The sequence below is a fragment of the Podarcis raffonei genome, chromosome 16, assembly GCF_027172205.1.
Source record: "Podarcis raffonei isolate rPodRaf1 chromosome 16, rPodRaf1.pri, whole genome shotgun sequence".
Lineage (NCBI taxonomy): Eukaryota > Metazoa > Chordata > Lepidosauria > Squamata > Lacertidae > Podarcis > Podarcis raffonei.
In genome coordinates, this window is record NC_070617.1 from 22,658,980 (window position 1) to 22,682,717 (window position 23,738).

Consider the following 23,738-nt stretch of genomic DNA (forward strand, 5'->3'; position numbering starts at 1 on the left):
TGTAATGTGATTTTCCAAAGTTACCTAGAATCTATAATTGCATTGCCTGCTCCCAAACTAATGGAACTTGGGGCTCCAGAGAGACACTGGTGCTCAGAGTAGACAATGCTGGGCCAGTTGGACAAATACATAAGGAAGCTTTCCATGGGAAAGGGTCACAGTGCGGCTTGGAAACGCCCATAGTGCCAACCTCTGCCATGCTGTGCTGCTGCCTGCTCTTTGGCTCAGTGGATGCAAGGCAAAACCTAGCCCAATGGTTTCTTCGTTTATTGGAGGGTGGTGGGAGAGATCTACACATGCGCTGTAGTGCCTGTTAGAATGGCAATGTCTTGTACGTTGGACTTCTGACACACTTGCAAAAGGTTGGCCACTGCTCTGCTTCTCTATCCGATCTTTTCCAGTGCAGATACGGAAATGTGGAATACTTGGCTTCTAGGCCAATAGAAACAGGGGCATGCTGTATGAGATGATTTTACTTAGCACTAAAATGACAACCTGCATTTCCTCAAAAGAGCTCCTGTTTCAGTCTAATGATTCAAACACCCCATTAAGAATTGGGTATTAAATCTAGTGGAATGCTGGGAAGGGGCGAGGGGGGGTCTCGTTTGAGCCTCTTTCAGCTGATTGGTGGAAGAAAAAGTTCATTTTCTAGTCATTCACTTCAGACTTGGGTTGAGCAGCTTTTCCGCCTCGGGTGTCTTGGGAATGAATGGGTTGGCTTGAATAAAGAAGAAACGTCCAATGAGCAACCAGTGACCTGAGAGTCCCTTTGCTGCGGCTTGAGACTGCCTCAATCGGACTGATGGGAGAGGGTCCAGTGGCTGGAAGATGAGCTTTGTCTTTGTGTCACACTTTGCTTGCAAAAACACTTAAAACGGTGCATGCCTTTTCGCAGTTGTCTTGAATCGAAATGCTTCATGTCTTTGAATGTTAGACTTCCATGATCCAAGCAATAATAAGCATAAAATTATTAGTTGGTTTCGTCACTCCTTTGGGAAGGCATCAGGCTGCTTGTTAGGCTTGTGGTTGTGTGGCTGAATTGCTTGGTAAGTTTGCCTAATCTCCATGATAGGCTTTTCTAACACTTTGTGCTTGTGTGTGGACTCTTAAATACATGTGTAGGGTTTATTTATTTATTTATTTTTAAATCCCACGAAGTTGTAGCTCAGATGTGGAAATAAAAAACGCAAGGCAAACCATTTCAAAACTCTTATTAAATGGCAACTACCTTCTGAAGGCCGCTGAAAAGGAATATTTTGGCATTTGCCACGAAGCAGTGCATTCAGTTGTACATTTAGCTCCAGTAGCTGAGAACACGGAAGCATGAGGATGCCTTAAGTCGACACAACGTTGGGTTCTTTTGTCCTGGTAGCATTCATAGCCTGCAGCATCTGCCTTTTTAACTTTGCTTGCTGGTAGATTGTTCTGCAGTTCATTTAGAAAGAAAGAAAACAGCTGTTGGATTCTAAAAGTAATGTATGAAAAAATTGATGATCAACTTCTTACCTCCTTTAGGCTCATAGAGATGAAATCCAGCGTAAATTTGAAGCCCTTCGTAATAGCTGCACAGTGAGTATTAAATACGGATCATTGAATTATTTTGAAATTAAGGAGAAGGAAGGAAAACAATCTAATTTTGCTCCTTGAAGACAAGGGTTCATGACATGGCCTTTTGCTTTCAAGGAGTTAGCAGGACCAAGACTGATTGGATTGCTTCTTTAGATCTCAGGTGAATCTCAGCTTGGAGATTTTATCCTGATTTAAAATTGACAGTGTTTCTCAAGTTTTTGAAGAAGCCAGTATGAAATCTCATTGTAGTGCAGCTAATAAGAATGGTGTAGCAGCTGCAACAAGTGATGTATATATAGAGATAACATTTCCCCCCTTACAGGTGAAGGGAACTATCATAGTACAGTAGGATGGAAGGCAAAGGAGGGCATTTAGCTAGGCTCAAATGTTCCTAATATGTAGCCTGACTACCAAATAATTTGTAGGCTGCAGCAGTGGCAGTATTTCATCTATATGTAAGAAACAGTACATACGCTTGTCACATTTGAAGTGCGACATGGGTGTGCCAATAAACAGATCAAGCAATTGTTGCATGTAGTCTTATTTTCCATTGCTGAGGTGTGTAACGTGAAGTAGCCCTAAAGTTTCCCACAGAACCATGCATGTAGATTATTGTTTTCAGTTTCCTTTTCCTGCCATCAGCATTTTGGTGAGCCTCTTAAGGCTCCTTGACTGCTTTTCAAGACCTCTACATTTTGTGCAATTGAACAACACACACACACACACAGAGAGAGAGAGAGAGAGAGAGAGAGAGAGAGAGAGAGAGAGAGAGAGAGAGAGTTTTCCTGGTAGTTTGTCCTCAAGATACAGATCCAAAGTAGTCTTCCTTGAAATAAATATTTTTTAGGAGTTGAAATGTCTCTAGTGTTTTAGATTTTAAATCAGAAAGCAAGTAAGTAAAAGGAGGAAAGGCTTATGGCTAAGCACTCTCTGTAAAAGAGGTAAGTGTACCCCAAAAGTAGTAACTAAGCAGCTTTTAGAAATGGAAGGTTCCCTCCTTTATCATCATGTACTGGATTTCTTCATAAAATACATGCCACCAAAGGATCTTCTTTCACACATCATTCAGTATGATAGAAAGAGCTATACTACAGCCATGTGGCTCCAAATATCTCTTACCAGTTTGTGTGTAACCTTTAGCTGTTCTTTAAGTTAGCAAAAAAAGTGCTGGTTTATGCATGCATATTCATCATTTGATGACCGCAACATCAGGTGGCGATTTCAACCTGTGGAAGGGTCTGTTGCAGGTACTACACCACAAACTGAACTGTCACATCACTGTATCACCTCAAATCCAATGCTTTCCAGTTCACACATTCAGCTGCTTTGTTGTCTAGTGTACATTTCAGGTATTGGAGGTTATCCTCGCTAAAGATGCTGAAGAATTTGAAGGAGTGCTGTTGTGAGCAAAAGCATGAGTGGAAACGTTTTTTGTTCTGGTTGTAGGGAACTAGATAGTTGCATAGGTTTTGCGTGTCCTTATGCAGAAGTCATAATGTAACAATAATGAGAGAAGCTACTGGAGTTAGGCAAATAATAGGGAAGGTGAAATAAATGACTCAGTGTCATTGGTACCAAGGCTGCCTTGGTTTGTAAGGAAAGACATAACCTTACACCGTAGAGGAGCCCAAGGCTAGAGGTTGAAGGCTTTGTTTTTGCAGCAAAGCCATATTGCTTTTTCGAAAGAAAGAAAGAGAAAGAAAGAAAGAAAAATCAAGGAAAAGGGAATGGGATTAAATGTCCATTCCCTGCTGCTAATCACCAAAGAACCCTGGACCTTGACCAAAGAACTCTGGAGGAGCAAAAAAGGACATGGAAATGAAAGCCTGTTGGAAGAAATTGGGCATTTTCTTCAATGCAAGTTGATTTTCTGTTGTATTGTGGAATACTCACCAAATAAGTTGCCGTTTCTGGGATTTCTCTGGGAGCCTCCTTCATGTTCCCCTGAGCTTTCCAAGAAGGTTGAGAAGACTTCTGGAGGTTTTAAGGGTTACGTTGTTCATGTGATAGGAAAAAGGAGGTGTCAAATAACAGATCTCATCAAGAGTACCTGAACCACTATAGTAATTCATTTGTCATTTCACACACTTGATGAGAATTGCTTCTTTAAACCTGCCCCTGAACAAGGACTATATCCCAAAACCTATTGGGACTGTATTAAACATTTCCCCAAGCAACTGGCATTTTCTCCTCTCCCTGTGAGCTTCAGCTTGGGTGTACATTCTTGTTTTGGGTAAATGGGAAACCAAAGCTGCAGCTGAAATTGGTGTGGTTTCCTGTGTGCTGGAGGGACAACTTTTTTTTCCTGTCAATCCATTGAGTGCAATTTTTTATTCAAATTCAAAACAGTCTGCAACCCCACTAAGTGTCTCTTCGTTTTATTCATGGCAGTTTGCCAAGTTCAGAAATAGGATAGAGGTGCACATGTAAAAATTGAGAATGCAAATATGGAAAGGAGTTTGCCATGACTTCTCATAAACCCAAACGTCTCTTTCATAGCTTTTGGTCTGTGTTCATTTCAGCTATATAAGCAATTGCTTCTTTGCATCAGCTCGGCTAATAGACAACTGTGTGTGCGTTGCTTCCTTAGGAAGTTGGAGCATAGTCTTCCATTTAGGCCCTCGCTGTTTTATCTCTTGTGCCTAAGCTTTTGGGGCCTTGATACTGGAGGTTTTGCTTCCAGATCCCATCTGTGATGATTCTTGATGGAGAACTGGAAGCTGCAGATTGCAGTTGCTTTCCTAGATGAAGGAATTAGATGAACAAGCCAAGGGCGGTTTGGAGTTTGGAAAAGATGAATGGCTTGTGCTACCATATTTTGCTGTTTATGTATATAGAGACCATACTGCATCAAGACTGTTTTTTATACTTCATCCTCAAGCAAAGGGTGCAATATGTCTGCTGTCATGCTTATTCCCAGGAGACAGGAGGAAATGGGGGCATACCCGAAATAATTGCTTCACACCTTTTATATAGTTGACCACCTCCTGCGATACCTGCCCTTTGGAATTCCCACCCCTTGGCAGGCGCCGTCTCTGTTGTCTTTTCAGTGCCTACTGAAACCCTTCTTCCAACACGCATTTTAAGTAGGGATCTTTTCCAGCCTGCATCTGTATTGGAATGTATGTAAGTATTGTATCTGTGCTCCCTCTCTCCTGCCTTTACTCAGGCCAGGCTGCGGAGCAGGTGTGGAAGGAGCTGCCCCAACAGTTCCATCAGACCATTGGTGGTTCTTTGAGGATCTGATGGTATGTGTGCTCCCTGGCCTGGGTTCACTTGGTTTAGTGTTGCTTCTGAGCAGAGTCATAGTGTTTTGCCTTGCACTGTAAGGATCGCTATGCACTTGTAGTTATGATGCACATGAGAAATGCATTTATTAACTATCTGTCAAGGGAAGGGTTTGGGGGATGAGTCAGTGGACAAGAATTTTTACCCAGAGTCTTGCCTTGGTGGATCAGACTAATGGCCCACTTAATCTAGCAATTGTCTACAGTAGAGATCAGCCCAAACAGCACAGAGAAACTCAAAAAGAAGATATCAGGATGGAAGTGATACATTGCTGCTTTTGTCCTCTGCACACCTGCTAATTGGGGTCATGTCACCTCAATATAATCCGTTCCATTTTATTTATCATACCTGATTGAGCCACTGATAGATATATGCACAGGGGCTAGTTGCCATGACAACTTCCTGTGGCAATGAGTTTCATAATTGATTATACATTGAAATAGGAAGTGCTTCCTTTTGTATGCCTTCTTTGATGTCTACTTTGCTAGTTAAATGAGTTCCAGTGTATTCAGAGTGATTTTCAACATATTGTTTTAGGTTATTTAAATTCCTTCTAAGCTAGTAGCAACATGATGAGAGATCTGCCAACACATATTCATGTTTTCTTTTAGTCCACGCTATTTAGAAACTGAATAAAATCTGGGTCCGCGTATAAAGGAACATTCGTAAAGGAAGCAAGTGCTCTGTGCCACTATTGGTCATGATAAAATAATATTCTTGGCCTGATGTTTCAGAGTTATGTGTGTAATATGTTAACAGAAATCCCCAACACCCTTTTTAATCAACTGTTCACCTAACCTTTGATAAGTCACAAGCAGTTGGACTGGGACAGGATTAGGTAACATCGTGCCTGCCAGATTTAATGGGCTAAAACTGCACCAACCCCAGCCAGCATTGGCTAATGATCAGGGATGATGGGAGTTGTAGTTCAGCAGCATCTAGAGGGCACCATGTTGACTATTCCTGGATCAAAATATCTAGAAGAAAAAGCCTTGTACTCCGCAGTGGTTTTGTTTTAACGCATACACCTTCTTCTTAAAAAGAGAAGAGGGGAAGAAGTCCTCCTGGATGGTACTAGAAATCAGTAATTTATTTTGTGAGATTAGATTAAATGTTCCCTTTGGGAGCAAAGGGTATTCTTGTGGGATCCTATTTCAAACAGCTCAAGCAAGTGCACCAGGATAAAACGTACAGACCCTTTTACCCCATGATGACGACCTTCAGTCCAAACCAGTATTCATTTACAACACTGAAGAAGCACTTTCCCCTAATTTCTCCTCCCCACCTGCTGCTGCCCCTCATCCTCTCCCAGCAACTTTTCCAATCCACCAGTTGGAAGATATTATCAGCGTTATATGTTTTCTAAAGAACAAAATTTCCACCCATGCCTATTCTACTATACCTTTCTTGTTGTGCAAAATTACAGTAGTGTGCTTTAAGTTACACATAAGAAAAGGGATTGTCTGCTTTTTAAAATGGAGGAGGTCCACATTTAAGTGGTAATATGGGGCATACTTTCCTGTTAAATATTCCCACCCTCACTTCTTTCTTTCCTCTTCATTTTCTTCCCTCCCTCTTTCCCTTAAACTTCACTTCCAAAAAAGAATTTTAAAAAATTGCTGCGGTTGCGCTTTAGAAGACTAGTAGGTGGCCAGTGTCTTTTAGAACAGCTTTTTTTAATTTGTTCCCGTGGTTATAGCGAGTGTTGCCTCTGTCTGTAGTGGAATAGTGTGAGCAGGTGTTAAAAGAAAGCCATGCTTTTCTTATTCCAGAGTTACTGTGACTTTCTGTGTTTTTTTGTTTGGTTTCTGTCTCTCACTCCCCAACCCCAACCTCTGTCCCAATATAGCTGTGTACTAACATGGGATAGTTGAATTCAGCATTTTGCTGGGGGTGGGGAGATGTTTCCAGATTGCTACAGTACTGCTTAACATATTGGACATCACTTGCTTGCACAAAAGCATTGTTGCCTGGTTCTTATCTCTTATTTTAACGCTGATATTGACTTTCCTCTTATAATCTGTTGTGCTGCCAAACATTTTCCCTCACGTTTCATCTTGCTGTCCTTAACTCTGCTGACATTAGAAATCCAGTCTTTGTTAAATCAGTGTGTGTGGCTTTTTCTAGCGGTTTGCGAGTTCTGCTTGGTTTTCGTTTTCTTTTTTAAACACGCTTTAAGAGAGTGGCATTCCAGATAATGCACCTCTCTTCAAAGAGCTCTCTGTTGGGTATTATGAAAATCTCTCTTTTGAAAGCTAGCATCACCTTTCCTCAGATAGCATAGTGTAAGGTTTGGAGAGAGAAACCAATCTGCTTATGCCCTTTTATCACCATGCAGCAAGTTTGGGGAGAAGACCATTAACTGTGGACTCCCAGTTCCTGGATTTTGCCACAACGATGCGCTCTCAAAGTCATGCCATAGGACACAAAAATTTTACAATGCAATGTATTTTGTACTTTAAGGCTGAGTTAAGCTTAGCTCTTCTGAAGACAAAGGTCCGTATCCAACGTTCTCTGTCTGCTAGGGTGAGATCCCTTGTGCTAGCAGATGACAAAGTTTAAAAGTTGCCCAAGGGAAGAATGGATATTCCTAAAGCCAAGAAGTATGAACCTGAACAGTGTGGTGATGCTCAATAGTGAAGCAAGTTGAGTTACATCAGCTTAAAACTGGGTAGGTGCAGACTTAGTATGAGCAATTTTTACTTGGTGAAAAATCCTTGATGTTTTTAGACGAAGCCATTTAGGGCGGTATCCGACATTCTCTTGTTTGCTGGTGCAAGAGCTCTTGTGCTAGCAGACAGCAGAGTTTAAAGGTTGCGCAACAAAGGAATCGAATGCAACAGTTGTGCTAGCAGAAGCTTGTGCAACAGCTGGCTCTTGTACAATCAGTTGCACGACAATCTTTTGGCAATGTACTCATGGCTTTATCAGAGCATCAGAGGTTAATCCCCTGTTCACTCATCTCCAGAGTGAATTCAATAGCCAAGATTTGTCTTAATTATCTCACATCGGCAACTTGCCGGCAGAAGATGTTCGGTCTGCTGTGTTCCTCTCCCTGAAGTCCCCAGATTTTCAAAGTGTGTATCTGTTAGGTATGTATCAGCCTACAAGACAGTATACTGAGCTTTACAGAAACCCATTCTTTAGGGTTTGAAGTTTGACTTTCAAAAAAGACTTGGCTAGTCCCCATTTATCTTAAGAATCTTGGCCTTATTAACCTTTTTTCCTTAGTCCCCATTTATCTTAGGTTCTCTGGCTTATTATTTTTATTTAGGTGATTACAGACTTGGAAGAGCAGCTGAATCAGTTGAGTGAGGACAACGCTGAGCTGAACAACCAGAATTTCTTCCTGTCCAAACAACTAGATGAGGCTTCGGGGGCAAATGATGAGGTAGTGCAGCTGCGAAGCGAGGTAGACCACCTCCGTCGCGAGATCACGGAGCGAGAGATGCAGCTGACCAGCCAGAAGCAAGTAGGTGTTCAGAATTTGCATTGTAAAGTCCAACTTTCTCAAGGCTTTTGTCTAAGTGTGAGACTAAATATTCAGTCACTGGAGGTCTTTGTAGGGCTTTGGTGGTTTGCCTCCTCCTCAGAGTCAAGACTCTCCTATCGCCAGCTCTCATCTCACAATTAAAAGCACACAATCCTGAATCAGATTGTGCGAGAACTGGACGACAGAAGCAGAATAACCTAAAGAATTGCCTGTTGGACTGGAGTGTAGACCAAATATGTGACCAAAATATAGGGTCGGGGGAGAGGAAAACAGAGGAGGAGGATCCCAAAAGTATAAGTAACCAAAGGACGAAGTCACAGGAATTGAAGTGACAATGAAATGATATAAAAAGCATTGTTGTTAAAGCAAAAGTACATGCAAACACGCATGAGTGTGTGCATGCAAAACACAAAAATACAAATTATCTAAGCTATAACTACTATATAAGAATACGAATTATCTGTATAATTTGCAGAACTTCATTTTCCCCCCTTCTAAAGTCAGACAGTGGAACAGATGGAATCTGCTAAGACAAAACTCACGTTTTATTGATAGTCTTTCACAGTGTGGGATACAGCAGTCAAGTACTACACAGAACTTGGCAGGTTTGGGGCTGGTCAACATGAAGGCAGAGACTAGAAGCTTTCCAGAGGGGTTGCTTGATGGCAGGCACCATCATTGCCATCTAATCTTGTCCGACTTCCTCTTTTTGCAGTTGATTTTTTTACCTTTTAAAGTTGTAATGGGTTTGCATACAAAGTAGCAGTTCCCATCACTATACCATTATTTTTAGCATGTGCAAAGTTTCTAATTAACAAGAAGTAAATGTTTTGCTTAAATCACAGGTCATGGTGTCCTGACTTTGGCTTGCTTTAATCTTTCACCTAATTAACCGAGACAGTTTTATATACGGTATAGTGCTTTTCTTAGTGAAAAAATGAGGTGCTGGTACACATACATTGATAAAAGTGCCATTGGTGCCAGCACAAAACGACTGCCATAGGCAGCAAAGAGAGAGATGCCAGTACTCTGTACCAGTAAGTACTGTCATGGGGGGGAAAGCCAGAGAGTGAACACCTTATCTACTAATCTTGATGGTGGCAAGATTTTACTGAGCCTCTTTGCTTGGTGAATTTCACACATCTGTTCTATTGAAGGGTATTTGAAAATCTGATTTTTTAATTTATTTATTTTTAAAATATTAACTTCTAAAGTGGTTGTCGTGAAGCTTTTATTTATCCATAGTCTGAACCTTACCCAGAAAGATACAGGAGGAGCATCCGAAATGTTGGCAGCTGCTATTAAGGCATGTGGCAAACTGATAGCAGAACATCACTTAGAGTCAACAGCAAGTTGTCTAGTCAACTGTCTGATTGGCAGTAGACTTTGTACGCAGTAAAATTGAATGGAAAAGAAATATGTATGAGACATTGCTAATGAACACAAGAGATTCCATCCGTAAGCACAAGAGCCTGCCACAAGGAGACATGTATCCATTGACATAGCTCACCATCTCATGTTCCTGTTTCCTCAGCCTTAGGGTCAGAGGAAGGCACTGAAGGGGAGCCATTTAGCTTATTCAAGCATTTGTCTTCACACCATCACATCACACCGTTCTACACACTTAATTATCTCCCCAAGGGGGCTTGCCTTGTTGTGCTTTTCATTTTTTCATACCAGGCTTTGAAATTGCTGGTGGGATTTTGGTGTTGGGTTGTTTGCTTTAATGTGTTTCTTGTTTTATCACTTGCTATATTTTTGCCAATTTGTTTATAAACCAACCTGATCCTGGTTTTAACTGAAGGGCGGAAAACAGATACAATTTCACGGAGGTTTTTTGACTTAAAATAACGACCATATCACCATATAACGACCATATTTTATGTCAGAGCAGTAAAGATTATACGGCATTTTTGTACTTGCTTCTGGGGGATTCTGCAGTTTCTCTGAAGCTTATCAGAAATACCTGAAAAATCATCTCATTCCTTAAAACCCAACTGATCACTGTGATCTGCAAGTGAGGGCCTTATCAAGAGGACAGGCCTTTAGTGTGGTGGCCCCTCCCTTTTGGAATTCCCTCCCATTAAATATCAGGCACTGTCTTTTGAAGACCTTCCTCTTCTAACAAGCTTTTCAAGCACAGGTCTTTCTTTGTCTGCATCTATATTGAAATTCCTTCAAATGTGTTTTAAATGTTTTATCACTTCTGTGTCGGCTGCCTAGGGCTCCTTTGGAAGGAAGGGCAGAAAATAAATTTAAAAAATTAACTAAAGGGGATTTCCATAAGGGACGCGGGTGGTGCTGTGGGTTAAACGACAGAGCCTAGGACTTGCCGATCAGAAGGTCGGCGGTTCGAATCCCCATGACGGGGTGAGCTCCCGTTGCTCGGTCCCTGCTTCTGCCAACCTAGCAGTTCGAAAGCACGTCAAAATGCAAGTAGATAAATAGGTACCGCTCCGGCGGGAAGGTAAACGGCGTTTCCGTGCACTGCCCTGATTCGCCAGAAGCGGCTTAGTCATGCTGGCCACATGACCCGGAAGCTATACACTGACTGCCTCGGCTAAATAAAGCGAGATGAGCGCCGCAACCCCAGAGTTGGCCATGACTGGACCTAATGGTCAGGGGTCCCTTTACCTTTACCTTAAAGGGGATTTCCAACAAGAAGCCGGTTGGGGTAGCCATTTCCTTGAAAGGCACATTTGCCACACCACTACCATAGTTCATCGCCACATAGAGCTGCAGGAAGAGCATGCTGGGTGTGTTTTAGGTCATGCTTTTTCAGGCAAAAAAGGAACAGCCATTTGCCGTCGAGCCCTCCCTTTTCTTTTGCAGAAGTCTCAAAATTAAAGTTACTCTTCTGAGTTAATCAATGGGACGTCACAGTGAACACCATTACTGTAAAAGTACTGTGATTCTGCTTTTTGTTGTTTTTCTGTTCAGAAGACTATTCAGTAGAAATATTTACCAACAAATAGTCTCAGTTCAGTTAGGTCAGATTCCCACCCCACCCCTGGAAGTCAGGGGTACAGCTGCATCAGTTGCTCCATTCTGGACCACTTCCTATTGCAGTCATACCTTGGATCTCAAACGTCTTGGCTCCTGAACAAATCGGCTCCCAAACGTTCGAAACCCAGAAGTGAGTGCTCTGGATTTTGAACGATTTTCAGAAGCCGAACGTCCGGTGCGGCTTCCTATTGGCTGCAGGACACTCCTGCAGTCAATCAGAAGCCGTGCCTTGGTTTTCAAATGGTTCTGGAAGTCGAACGGACTCCTGGAACACATTCTGTTCGAGAACCAAGGTACAACTGGAGTCTGTTTTACTTGTTCTCATGGCACCCCTTCTTTGTTTGACCTTGAAGAACACCACCAGCCCCCTTCCTTTTCCTTTGTTTTAGCTGCCTCTGGGCCGAGGACAAGAGTGAGTACGACCAGCCGAACTGTCTGTCTGTGTTCATGTATTATACTTGGAGAAGCTTGGACTGTGTATATAAAAACATATTTCTTGATCTAGGAAGGTTTCGCTCTAGAACGCCATCATGAAGGAGGCTTATTTTTGCGTGGTTCAGAGGCAGAGATTAGAAAAGTGATGAAAGGCTTTGTTTTTAGACGATGGAGGCCTTAAAGACAACCTGCACGATGCTTGAAGAGCAAGTGATGGATCTGGAGGCTCTGAATGACGAGCTGCTTGAGAAGGAGCGCCAATGGGAGGCTTGGCGGAGTGTTCTGGGGGACGAGAAGACCCAGTTCGAATGTCGGGTTCGAGAGCTGCAGAGAATGTTGGATACAGAGAAACAAAGCAGGTATGGACTTTTGTTTCTGCACGCTTTGTTGGAGAGCTCTGCATTATATAAAGCAATAAGTAAATACAGTGGTACCTCGGAAGTCAAATGGAATCTGTTGCAGACGTCTGTTCAACTTCCAAAACATTCGGAAACCAAGCTGCAGCTTCTGATGGGCTGCAGGAAGCTGGTTACAGACTGCAATAATGGATGTTTTTAGCCTGGTCCAGTGTTCCTCGATGTTATCAGGGAATTCTGAAAGCAGATGGTCCTTAAGAGTCGTTTGGAAGCAGTCCCGCTTAATGGGATCTTGAAGGGCTTGAGTGTTCATTTTGTGCCTTGGTTTCCTTCCTTGAAGCCTGTGTTGAGGTATAAACTTGATAGCCATCGTGGAGCGTATTAGGACTTTTGGGGTTTGGGTTGGGTTTTTGGAAGACGCCTTTGTGTGAATTTGTTTTATGTGTGTAGATGCATGCTGACCAATGCACAGTCTTCGCAGTAGGGCTCTGTTCTGATGGCATGAAGTAGTCACGGCAAACCGGTAGATTCCTATCTGCTGCAGCCTTCATCCGTCTTCACAGCCATTGTAACATACCGCTTGTTATCATCTGCATGTTCTGTCATTGAGGACTTCTTGGATCATTCTTTGTCTAGCTCCTTCCCTTTGACCTTACCACCTTGGGTGACCCTGCTGGGAGTACGAGATTCCCGATGGCTTCGCTCACAAGGGTCATAGGAACATGCAAGCCCACTCACCACGACAAGGTGATGATCCAGCTAGTGAGACAACTGGTCCATAATGGTGGCCTGACTACTGGTTGAGGACTTGTTATGCTTAAGCACATTGAGCTTAAATATTCACATTAGTTTCCAATTTCCTTTGGGTGAAATCCAAATTGATCTACAGAGCTGCAAGCTAGGAATCTTTTAACTAGGGCTTTGAAATGCCAAAAGACCTGCCTGAGTTCAAAAGGAGGGTTCTGATGAAAGTGTGGGGAAACTTTCACCTTTTGGGGGAGGAAGGCAGTACTACAGTCTTCTTCCTTTTGCTGGCCAACATGTTTATTTTCCCCAAATGTCTCTCAGAGAGATATTGCAACACATTGTTCTGAGGCAATAAAAATGGCAACCAGCAGCAGGCATTCAGGAAGCCATCTCCACTCACATCTCTACTTTCACAGCTCACAAGCGGGCCGTGAAAGCTGGGGAGAAAGATTAAAGTCCAGGCCTGCTCTAGTTTTAATATGGATTATACTGAGTTACAGATCCCTTTTTATGCTTATACAAGGGATGTGGAGTTGGAAAACGGCCACTCTGGTGATTTGCCAACTGTCTTCTTCTGTACTGCCATATGGCGCTAGGCTTTGATTCCAGATTCTCACTGTGGCAACTTGGATCTCTCTCAGCACAGCAGGTGTGGATAAGTTATGTGGAATGGGGAGCGCCATATAATGATGGCTTTCTTTAAAGCAGACGTTTGGAACAGTTCCTACCCATTGATCCCATCTGATACCATGGGATCCTTGGAAGAAATCTGTTCCCAGGAAAGGAGTCTTTAAGAAAACGTATTTCTTGTTTTTCATGCAGGGTGCGAGCAGATCAGCGCATCACTGAATCCCGTCAGGTGGTAGAGCTTGCTGTGAAAGAACATAAAGCAGAAATCTTGGCTCTCCAGCAAGCGTTAAAGGAGCAAAAACTCAAGGCTGAGAGCCTTTCTGACAAGGTTAGTTAGTTGGTTTTTTAAGCACCTTTCCATCATACAGCGTTGACAAAATCAGTTGTTCCAGAGGCTACATCACAGCCAAAAAATATTTTAGCATGTTATAATTACGGCTCTGAAATGCCAAAAGTCTGGCCAGAGTTCACCTTAATTTGGCTTAGATGCAATGAATGCAAATCGCTCTTTTCATGTGTGACAGTTACTGTTTCTTTGATACGTTGCATTGAATATATAATATGTTTTGTAGAGTAGAGACATGTCCTTGCCCGCATGGAGCTTATAGTCTAAAATTTAAAGAGGCGGGGAGTGGGCAGCAGAAGGAAGGGGACATAGGAGCCGCTTGAGAGTGGAACTGAATGTCTAGGGAGGTGATCTTGGCTGGAGATGCCATCTGCCAGGAATCTCAGGAAGTGATATTCAGAAGCATTGCTGCCTCCAGCCGTGGAGGCAGAGCATAGCCATCACGGCTAGTAGCCATTGATAGCCGTAACCTCCATGAATTTGTCTGATCCTCTTCTAAAGCTACCCAGTGGAAGTGAGAAATGAAGCTACTTAGGTGTTCCCAGAGGGAGTTAAACAGGTCAGCAAGGGAGAAAGGGTGGAGTCCTCTAAGAAATTAGGAGACTTTAAGGCAGCTCAGTGTGGTAGAGCTGGAGGAGCAAAGGGGAGGACCATAGCTCAGTGGTTGGAGCATTCATCTTGCAGGCCAAAGGTCCCAGGTATACTTCCCACCATCTTCAGGTATGGCTGTGAAAAAGACTCCCTACCTGAAACCCTGGAGAACTGTTGCCAGCTAGGATAGATAATGCCCTGCTAGATGGACTTGATGGTCTGACTCTGTACAGTGGTACCTTGGTTGTCGTACTAAATCCGTTCCAGGAGTCCGTTTGACTCCCGGAACCGTTCGAAAACCAAAGGGTGGCTTCCGATTGGCTGCAGGAGCTTCCTGCACTCAACCGGAAGTCGCGTTGGGCGTTCTGCTTCCAAAAAACGTTCGCAAACCGGAACACTCACTTCTGGGTTTGTAGCGTTCGGGAGCCGATTTGTTCGGGAGCCAAGCCATTCGACAACCAAGGTACCACTGTATAAGGCAGCTTTGTAGGCCTGTTGGAAGATAAGAAAGATGATGGAGATCCTTTAAAAATAAGGATCAGTTTGCTCCCAGTGGGGAAGGAAGTGTTAATGTCAGCGTATCTGTTCTATCTAGCTTAATGATTTGGAGAAGAAGCATGCTATGCTGGAGATGAACGCGCGTAGCCTGCAACAGAAGCTTGAGACGGAGCGTGAACTCAAGCAGAGGCTTCTGGAAGAGGTAATAATACTCAACTCATAATGAGATGCCATTCATCCGTATTGGGAGAGATTATGAAATCGCCCAGCTTCACACAGCGGGTATTTTACACCACAGACTTTACTGGTTTAATAATAACTCTATCTTCCCTGGGAATTACAATTTTTATGCATGCACATATTTGCTTGCTGTTATATCCTGCTTTGCTTTCATCATCGTGGTCCCCAGGCAGTCAGCCATCCAGGCACTGATCAATCCCAGGCTCACTTATCTTCATTTAAGGTGGTGTTTGTCATTTGCCTTCAGTCCGTACTCTGAAATTCTCTGATGGCGGGTGGGAGATGCAGGATTGGGTTACTTAGCAGGGAATTCTCAACATCTCACCAAACTTCAGCTCCTAATATTTTTTGAGAGAAGCCATCCCAGATAGTGATGCATAACTGTTTTAGGCTGTATACACCTCCCGGGAAGTAGATCCTATGGAACTCAATGGGGTTTGCTTATGAGTAGACATGTAGATGATTGTGCTGTTAGGTTTTGAGGTTAAGATCTTGGAGGAGGCTTGGAAGCTGATTTTAACCCCCAAGTGTTGCCTCCCCTCTCTTCCTTAATAAAGAAGTCTGCCGCTGGAAAGGCAAATAAAATGACACTGTTGTGTATTTATGCCAGTTAATAATACTCTATTGCCGAGTCACAACCACCTTGACCTTTTCTATATATCAGTCTTTAGATTTTTTTGCTTTTTTGTGCATTTGGAAAAGCAGAGGATTCTATTTAAAATGCAGACTGCATGGGCATAGTTTTAAGGCCAAAAGGGATTTAGAACACTGGAATATTACCAGATCCTCTAATAGGAATATATTCTCTCCACTAACTAAATGCTGCATAAATACACTCTACTTGATCTGCACAATTTGTTTCCGATGACTTCTTCATAGATTTTTGAATTTTTGACTCTCTTTCATCATTGTGGACAAGGAAAGGGTAGATGAATGTCTTCGAATACTCCTGCACCACAAAAGCCCATGTTCCACATCCAATAATACTTCATGCATATTTTTTCTTAATCCTTACTTCGTTTATTCTGAAAGGTTTTTTTAGTATTTTGCAAACGTTTCTGGTCTCAGGGAAGGGAGATCAAGCCACTACAAAAGCCACTGAACTCATCTCCCCCCATTTATATACCCACCCGACCACTTTAATCTGCAGAAGTGACACTAATACTACTTCTGCACTTGTAAGAAATTGATCTGTTAGTGTGGCACCACCCACACACTTTGGAACTCCCTGCCTGTTGACACCAGGCAGGTACCGTCACTGTACTTTAGGCACCTGCTCAAAGCATTTTTGCTTAGACAAGCTTACCCAGATAAGTAGGATGTTGGAAAGTGTTTTGACCTGTTTTCAGCTTATTGCTGATTTTAATTATTGAATATTTTAATGGAGCTGCTGTAACTGTTCTTATTGATAATTTTACTGCTTTATTCCTTTTGTAAACCTCCTTGAGGGTTCTTTCCTTTTCCCTTGAGGGTCGTATTCCCTTCTGAGCAACCTCTTCCAAAGGCCCAATATCAGTGGTGGGTGGGGCCAGAAGCAAAAGTGGGTGGGCCAATGAATGTAAATTTAACCTTCATGCAGTAGGTGTGTGACCTGGCTAGGTGGCCTGGAAAGACTTCTGAGGGCCATATAGAGAGGCCTAGAGGGCCACATTCGACACCTGCCCTCCCCAGTCTGAAGTTCACCACTCCTGACTTAAAGAATCTGGATTTCTCCTTCTTACCAACAGCAAGCAAAGCTGCAGCAACAAATGGATCTACAGAAAAATCACATATTCCGCCTGACTCAAGGCCTGCAAGAGGCTTTGGATAGGGCAGATCTTCTGAAGACTGAGAGAAGTGACCTGGAGTACCAGCTAGAAAATATCCAGGTGAGAAGAGACAATGCCTTATGCTCTGGATTTCACACATCCTCCACTGGGATTGTTTTGCTGTCTACATGGACATGTGTCACAATATATGGTTTTTTTCCAATCTTTCCTTTTCATCCTTTTTTTTTTGTACTTCAAAGGTTCTCTATTCCCATGAAAAGGTGAAAATGGAGGGCACCATTTCACAACAAACCAAGCTCATTGACTTTCTGCAAGCAAAGATGGACCAGCCAGCCAAAAAGAAAAAGGTGAGGAATCAGGCGGTTTGTTACACATGGTGTTTAAAAAATAAATAAACTTAAGGCTGGAGTCCAAAGAACACTTGCAGCTAGTTCCGTGTGCCCCAGAATCCTGCTGGGTGTGCGCAAGCCCCCTGCGTGTGCCTGAAGTCTGTCTTTGGAACCTGGCCTAAATGATTAGCTGCGGTGTCTTGATATTAAGCCATAACCTGAAGGAAAAACATGCCCAAGCTATAAGAGGATGCTGTAAAGACAGTTTCAGCTCATGACGGTGAAGTATTTTGCTCTTTCTTCTCTGAGCGAAACGTGAGCACAAACCATGGAAATAAATGTTTGCAAATAAGGGCAGGAGTGGCTGTTTAGGTTCATCACGGCCGGGTGTCGCCTTTGTTACTAGCAAGCTCTTAGACAGAGATGAGGCGGCAGTGGAGATGGGAAGGCTGTATGCAGCATTCTCCATCCACTGACGCAATTCCGCACAACAGATTGCTCAATCTATTGTGAAATAAAATTACCATCAGCCTCCTCATGCATTCCCTTGCACAGTGATGTTCCCCTGGTGCAAAACATTTCACCGGCGGAACAAACATGCCACTAAGCGACTTCAGCTTTTAGCGCCAGTTGGATGCCCCCCACAGAATTCTCCGTCGAGGTAGATGGAAAATGTTAGTAATTGCCCGGATCAGCTTCTCCAAAACAGTTTGAGTGGGGGAGAGCTTCAGGTTCTCCCCGCTGCCACCCCTTAACCTCTTTCTTTATCGAGATGAGGAATACCATCAGACCCTCTGGTCTGCAGTTAGTGAGGTTTCCCTTCCCCTAGTTTAAACCATCACTTACTAGGAGTTAGGAGCTGTCTGTGTGTTTCTGTTGCTAGGGCCTGTTTAGTCGACGGAAAGAGGACCCTTGTTTACCCACACAGGTTCCTCTGCAGTACAATGAGCTGAAGGTGGCGCTGGAGAAGGAGAAGGCCCGTTCGGCTGAGCTGGAGGAGGCCCTTCAGAAAACTCGCATCGAGCTCAGATCTGCTCGAGAGGAAGGTAGGGGGCTACTGAAAAGTTGCATCTGGAGAGAAGGGCCGTTTTTAGTCCAAACGCGTGTCTCATATTTTTGTGTTTTCTGTAGCAGTGAAATGTTTTTCTCTCCCCCCCCTCTCCCCCCTTTCCCCCTGTTTGCTGTTGAGGATCCAATAGAGCAACACCTTTGCTGCAGGCTGTAACTCTTAAGGCTGCCTTAGAACCACGGCTGCTCCTCGTGCCGGGGAGGAGTTGACTAACTATTTATGTGTATCTGTAGCTGCCCATAGGAAAATTACAGACCACCCTCACCCATCCACTCCTGCCACGGCCAGGCAGCAGATCATCATGTCTGCCATAGTCCGGTCACCAGAACACCAGCCCACGCCCATCAGTCTGCTTGCTCCTCCCTCAAGCCGCAGAAAGGAGTCTTCCACACCAGAGGGTAAGGCTTCGAGGGGGCGGGTTGGGTATGGGAAGAGTCCCTATCCCTTGATTCAACTCAACACCCTCCTTTCATCTATGCACATTCTAACCAAGCATATCCATGAATTTGGCAACCTTAAGGGAATCGGGAGGCTTGGAGACTTGTTAGAGAGAGAGAAATATATATATATATATATATATATATATATATATATATATCTCCCCATGAAAAGGTCCCTCCGCCCCAATCACTTCCTCTTCTATTGTGACCCAAGCCTTCATAATTATTCTTTTTATATTATTCTTCAACCTAAAAGTCTCACTTGACCAAGCAACAAATAACTTAAATGGAAATCGGTTGAAAGGGAGAGAACAAGTAGAGTCTTCTTAAATTAAAGGCTGCTATAAGATTCATTCTGCAAACTACAAGTTCCAGAGAAAATGAAAAGTTTTTTCTTCTTCTTTTCATTTCAAGGACCCTCGTCGCTTTGTCACACAGCAAAATTATTTGCACGTAGGAGGTGCCAGGCTCGGTCTAATGCATTTCCCTATTAAGAGAGACTTGGTAGCAGGGCCTGGGGTAGGCTTTAGAGCTGCTCAATATGAAGATCATAATAAAGAAATAGTAAAAATGTCAATTTGGAAACACAAATCAGCTGGGATGATGGCAGGTGTAGGCTGGAGTGGCGGAAAAGTCTGTGCTTTTCTGCTTTGAAAGTACAAGTGTTATATGGAAGGGTGATCTCTTTATTTTAATCATAAGCACACTTACTCTGGAGCAAACCCCACTAAACACAAAGGGACTTGATGCTTGGCAAATATGTATAGAACTGCTCAGTTTGTCCATGGAAGGAGACTTAACCCTTCTGTTCCCTTTTCCTTTCAAATGTATATAGAAATGCTGAGCTCTTTGGGGCTGGTCCTGCCTCTTTGCAGGATGCTTACTTTATTCCAAAGTGCCACATACCGTGATGGAGCTGTATACATAGTAAGCAGAAGATTTTAGTTCCAACAGAAACAACAACATAAAGAAAGGGTTTCTTCCTAGTAGAAATATGCTGAAGGAGCACCTCTTTACCCTGGCCTTTGACACTTGAGAAACATGTTAGGACCCACCCTGTTCTCTTGATAGTGATCTGTTTTAATAGTTTTCAGTACTGCCTTTTTCTTCTGAAAAATTGAACTTTCTACTTCCAACAATTTGTTTTTTCCCCTAATTATTGGTGATAAGTTTGAATAAGAGGCTTTCCATCTTACCCAGCTGTGGTTATCCTAATATCCTGTTCTGGTCCGAACTCGTTCTGCAGCTTCCAAGTCTCTTTCATGAGCAGTTCCTCCTACTTGCACCCTTGAGCATTATCTTGGGTTATTCTGATTTAACCATTGAAAATCTAGGGTCCTCCTTCTTTTGCCTAGGGTAGGCAATTTCCTGTTGAGCCATCTTTTCTCAAATACTGAGCCATCTCCCCCCCCCCCCGGCCCCCCCAAACCCCCAATAATGTGACGTGGCTTTCGGGAACCCTTTTCAGACAACCTGCTTCTGCAGCTACTTGGCTGTCTTCCATGCCCATCCGTGACTATTCCAGTGTCTCATGCCACTAAGATTTCTTTTAGCTTTCCAGATCTGTTTATCCATCATCACTTGAACCCTTTGCCCCTTAAAACAACGACATTCAGCGTAAGTTATCAGCTCTCCAGCGTGTGTTACTTCTCCGTGTTTCTTCTGCAGTGCTTGTCTCCCTTTTATTGATGTCTGAAGTACGTACGGCTTGTCTGCCATCCCTGCAGGTCTGTTGGTGTACTTGTCGGTGTGATTCAGTCATGTGGTCTAGAGCTGGTGTACTGTTGTGCCCGGTCTAGAGGCCTTGCAGGTCTAGGGTTATTGTGTACTGTTGAGCTGAGGGAAAGGCCCCCAGGTTAAACCTCTTATCGGTTGTGAATATGACGTATGCCTTTTACAAAAGCCGTGTCTCTTAGCATCAACCCCCCATTTAAAATATAGGAATAATTCTGGCATACCTTATAACATGGGTGACGAACCACAGGCCTTATCTGGCCCATCAAACCTTCTCCAACGGCTTGCCAGCCCCAGTGCAATTTATCTGCCCCACTCCCCCAGTGGCATTGGGAATTATCCCTTTCCAAGTGCTCAGGTAATAGAAAGGAGTTCCTGGCAAAGAAGAAGAAAGATTTACTTGGCTCTCCTGCCTGGAAAACCAAGGGGTCAGAGAGCCCAGTGATATACCCGCTGAGCAAGAGTGAGGAGAGTTTTATCCTTTCTCTGCAACCTCTTTCCCCAGAGAGGGGGCTATGGTGTGTGCATAAGTGTGGGGTGGGCACACCCACCGCTAGCATTCACCCCCCCCCAAGGGCCTTTCAGAAAGGCAGCGTGGCCCTTTGGCTGAAGATGTTAGCCTCCTGTGCTTTACACAATAATCAGGATCGCTGAGATAATTATGTGACGTGCTTTGAACCCTCCAAGCACTATAAGTGCTAGTTGTTCTTTCATCTGCAAAAGTTAAAATTAACTGGCTGGCCTGTGATTTTAAACTCCGGTGTGCCCCAACTCTAAACACTTAGTACGTATTAACTTTCCTGCCAAAACCCGAGTATATATCTTGAGTGCTAAGAGCAGCGCTGCTTGAGTCTCGCTGCTGTTAAATCATCATCCTTTCTTACTCCATGTTGCCGCATGAAACCCATTCATTTAGCACTTATTTCCACAGTGCGTTTTTTTTTGTAGAATTGGAGCGATCTCTCTGCCAAACCTCTGAAGTGGATTAGGTATCGCTGTTTAAACAAGCAAGCAACTGCGTCCACATTCAGTTATTTGCGCTTAGGAGTGGGAGCAGCCTGTTTCAGCTTAAATCAAAGGGCTGCTTTTCTGCCTCACACAAGCGTTCTTTTGCTAACACCCTTGCTGGTGGTGGCAGTGCTTGGTGAAATGGCAAGGGGCAGCTAACTCAGTAGTAAGGTGTGCGCCTTGGCTGCAGGTCCCCAGCTCAATTCCTGAAGCCTCCAGTTCAAGCCATCAGATAGCTGGGGACAGGAAGGACCTTTACCTGTGAGAATAGAAAGCCACTCCCAAACAGGATTGGGCAAATAGTCTGAACCAGCAAAAAGCATCTTCTTACGTTCCTAAGGTCTCCTTTTCACATGCGTTCGCCAGTTGAGTTCTGAGTATGTGCACTACTTCTGCCGCCACCGGCCATATGCTTGCTGGTGGCATATGCATATTAAGTGCCTTAGGATTGTGAGATTTATCTCTCTGCACAGCCCTGCCTAAAAGACCTTTTAGTTAGGTACCAACCAAACCAGCCGAGGGAGAATCGGAAGTGCTGATAGCTGCCGAGCTGCTTTTAACTGTGCTTTGCCACTTGCTCCTTCCCCCCAGAGTTTAACCGGCGCCTGAAAGAACGGATGCACCACAATATCCCTCACCGGTTCAATGTGGGGCTGAACATGAGAGCAACTAAATGTGCAGTTTGCTTGGATACGGTTCACTTTGGACGACAGGCGTCTAAATGTCTTGGTAAGAATGGCAAGGAAACAAAGCTGGTAACAAGGCCGAACTGGAAGAGTAATGTTATGTCCATATTGTCTATTTTTTTGTTCTCTTGGCCAATTTAGCTTGTTATCTGTGTTCCCTTTCCTGTCCTCTCTGCCTCAAGAAAGGTTTCCACCGATATAGCCCTATTAGTCCTTGGGCCTTGTAGGCTGACAATTTAAAAAATTATTATTATTATTTAAAAAGAATTCCTTAGAATGTTAGTAAACGTTCCATAACACCACAACAGCTACACCAATGCCAATGCTCATTTCCATCAGTTGGAGCCAGAGTCTCTTAATCACTAGCTAGAGCAGCTTCAAAGACTGCAGCCCAAATTTACCTCAGAGCTTGGGGAGTTTGGAGTTGGCTTTTCTGCAAATTCACACTTTCTCAATTTAATTCATTACTGTTCTAAGACTGCAGCCCAAATTTACCTCAGAGTTTGGGGAGTTTGGAGTTGGCTTTTCTGCAAATTCACACTTTCTCAATTTAATTCATTACTGTTCTAAGATCACAATAAGCACACACACACACCCCTGCACACCAAATTATCGTAAACTGCTTTAAGAGACTTCATGATTTTATATATATATTTGGAATAGACTTCATGAATTAGCAGTATTCATCCAGTATTCCTTAGGTCAATCCTTTTCTACTTATCATGCCAAAATAAAAAGGCATTGGAAAATGATGCTGAAAGCACAGCATCTCCTCTCTCTCTCCAAAATGGGGTCCTAGGCCTCAACAGTAATGCCATAAGGTTCTCAGCTTTGTGGAAAAGGGACATATATGGATTTCAAGCATTTTAGGAAAACCTTGGCGACCTTTATTAAGCAGGCTTGATCTTGGAGAACAAAGCTGATCGTGTCTCCTGCAGAAGTACTCATTTCACAACTGGCACAGAACAGGTTCTTAGCTGTTATTTGCTGCCTTGTTGTTGGCATCCATCTGTCTTGAAAGACAATGGAGTGCGCCTCCAGGGGTGGAAGTCAAACCGCTGGAGAATCACAGCGCCTGCTGTGGCTGTAGAGACCAGTAGCTCATAACAGCTGCCTCCCACGTGTACCAAAGCAACATCTGCGGGTGCAATCAAGTATGTTTTGCTGTCATTAAATGTTTTACTAGTGTTCTTTAACATTATTTTTAGTTCCAGTAAGTTGTCTTCTTGTTTCACTGGAGCCTAAAAGGTGTGGTTTATAAGTTTAACTTACAAACCTTTTGTTCCATAGAAGAATAAAATGAAACATGACTAGAGGTGGGAAGGACCTGGGGAAAAACTGGAAAAATTGCGGGGGGGGGGAACCAGTTTCCCCCCTGTTTTTTTCCAAAGCTGTATTTTTCCTGAAAAAACAGCTTTGGAAAGAAACAGAAAAAAACCTGGTTGTTTTTTTCCAATTTTTCTGGGTTTTTCCCCCAGGCCTTCCCATCTCTAAACATGACCCA

General features: G+C 43.4%; 1 protein-coding gene across 10 annotated transcripts in view; it reads left to right on the forward strand.

The window, feature by feature from the left end:
* The window catches only part of CIT (citron rho-interacting serine/threonine kinase), a 112,310-nt gene that overhangs the window by 68,961 nt on the left and 19,611 nt on the right, over positions 1–23,738 (forward strand). For 6 of the 10 annotated variants that reach the window (XM_053369707.1, XM_053369710.1, XM_053369708.1 and 3 more), the window contains 10 exons: positions 1,516–1,569; positions 8,132–8,329; positions 11,957–12,150; positions 13,717–13,852; positions 15,057–15,161; positions 16,927–17,067; positions 17,208–17,315; positions 18,181–18,343; positions 18,600–18,764; positions 22,140–22,277. In XM_053369707.1, coding sequence (XP_053225682.1) covers positions 1,516–1,569; positions 8,132–8,329; positions 11,957–12,150; positions 13,717–13,852; positions 15,057–15,161; positions 16,927–17,067; positions 17,208–17,315; positions 18,181–18,343; positions 18,600–18,764; positions 22,140–22,277 — 1,402 coding nt within the window. The remainder of the gene's footprint in view (positions 1–1,515; positions 1,570–8,131; positions 8,330–11,956; positions 12,151–13,716; positions 13,853–15,056; positions 15,162–16,926; positions 17,068–17,207; positions 17,316–18,180; positions 18,344–18,599; positions 18,765–22,139; positions 22,278–23,738) is intronic. The other 4 variants (XM_053369712.1, XM_053369714.1, XM_053369716.1 and 1 more) reach the window with 3 other exon arrangements.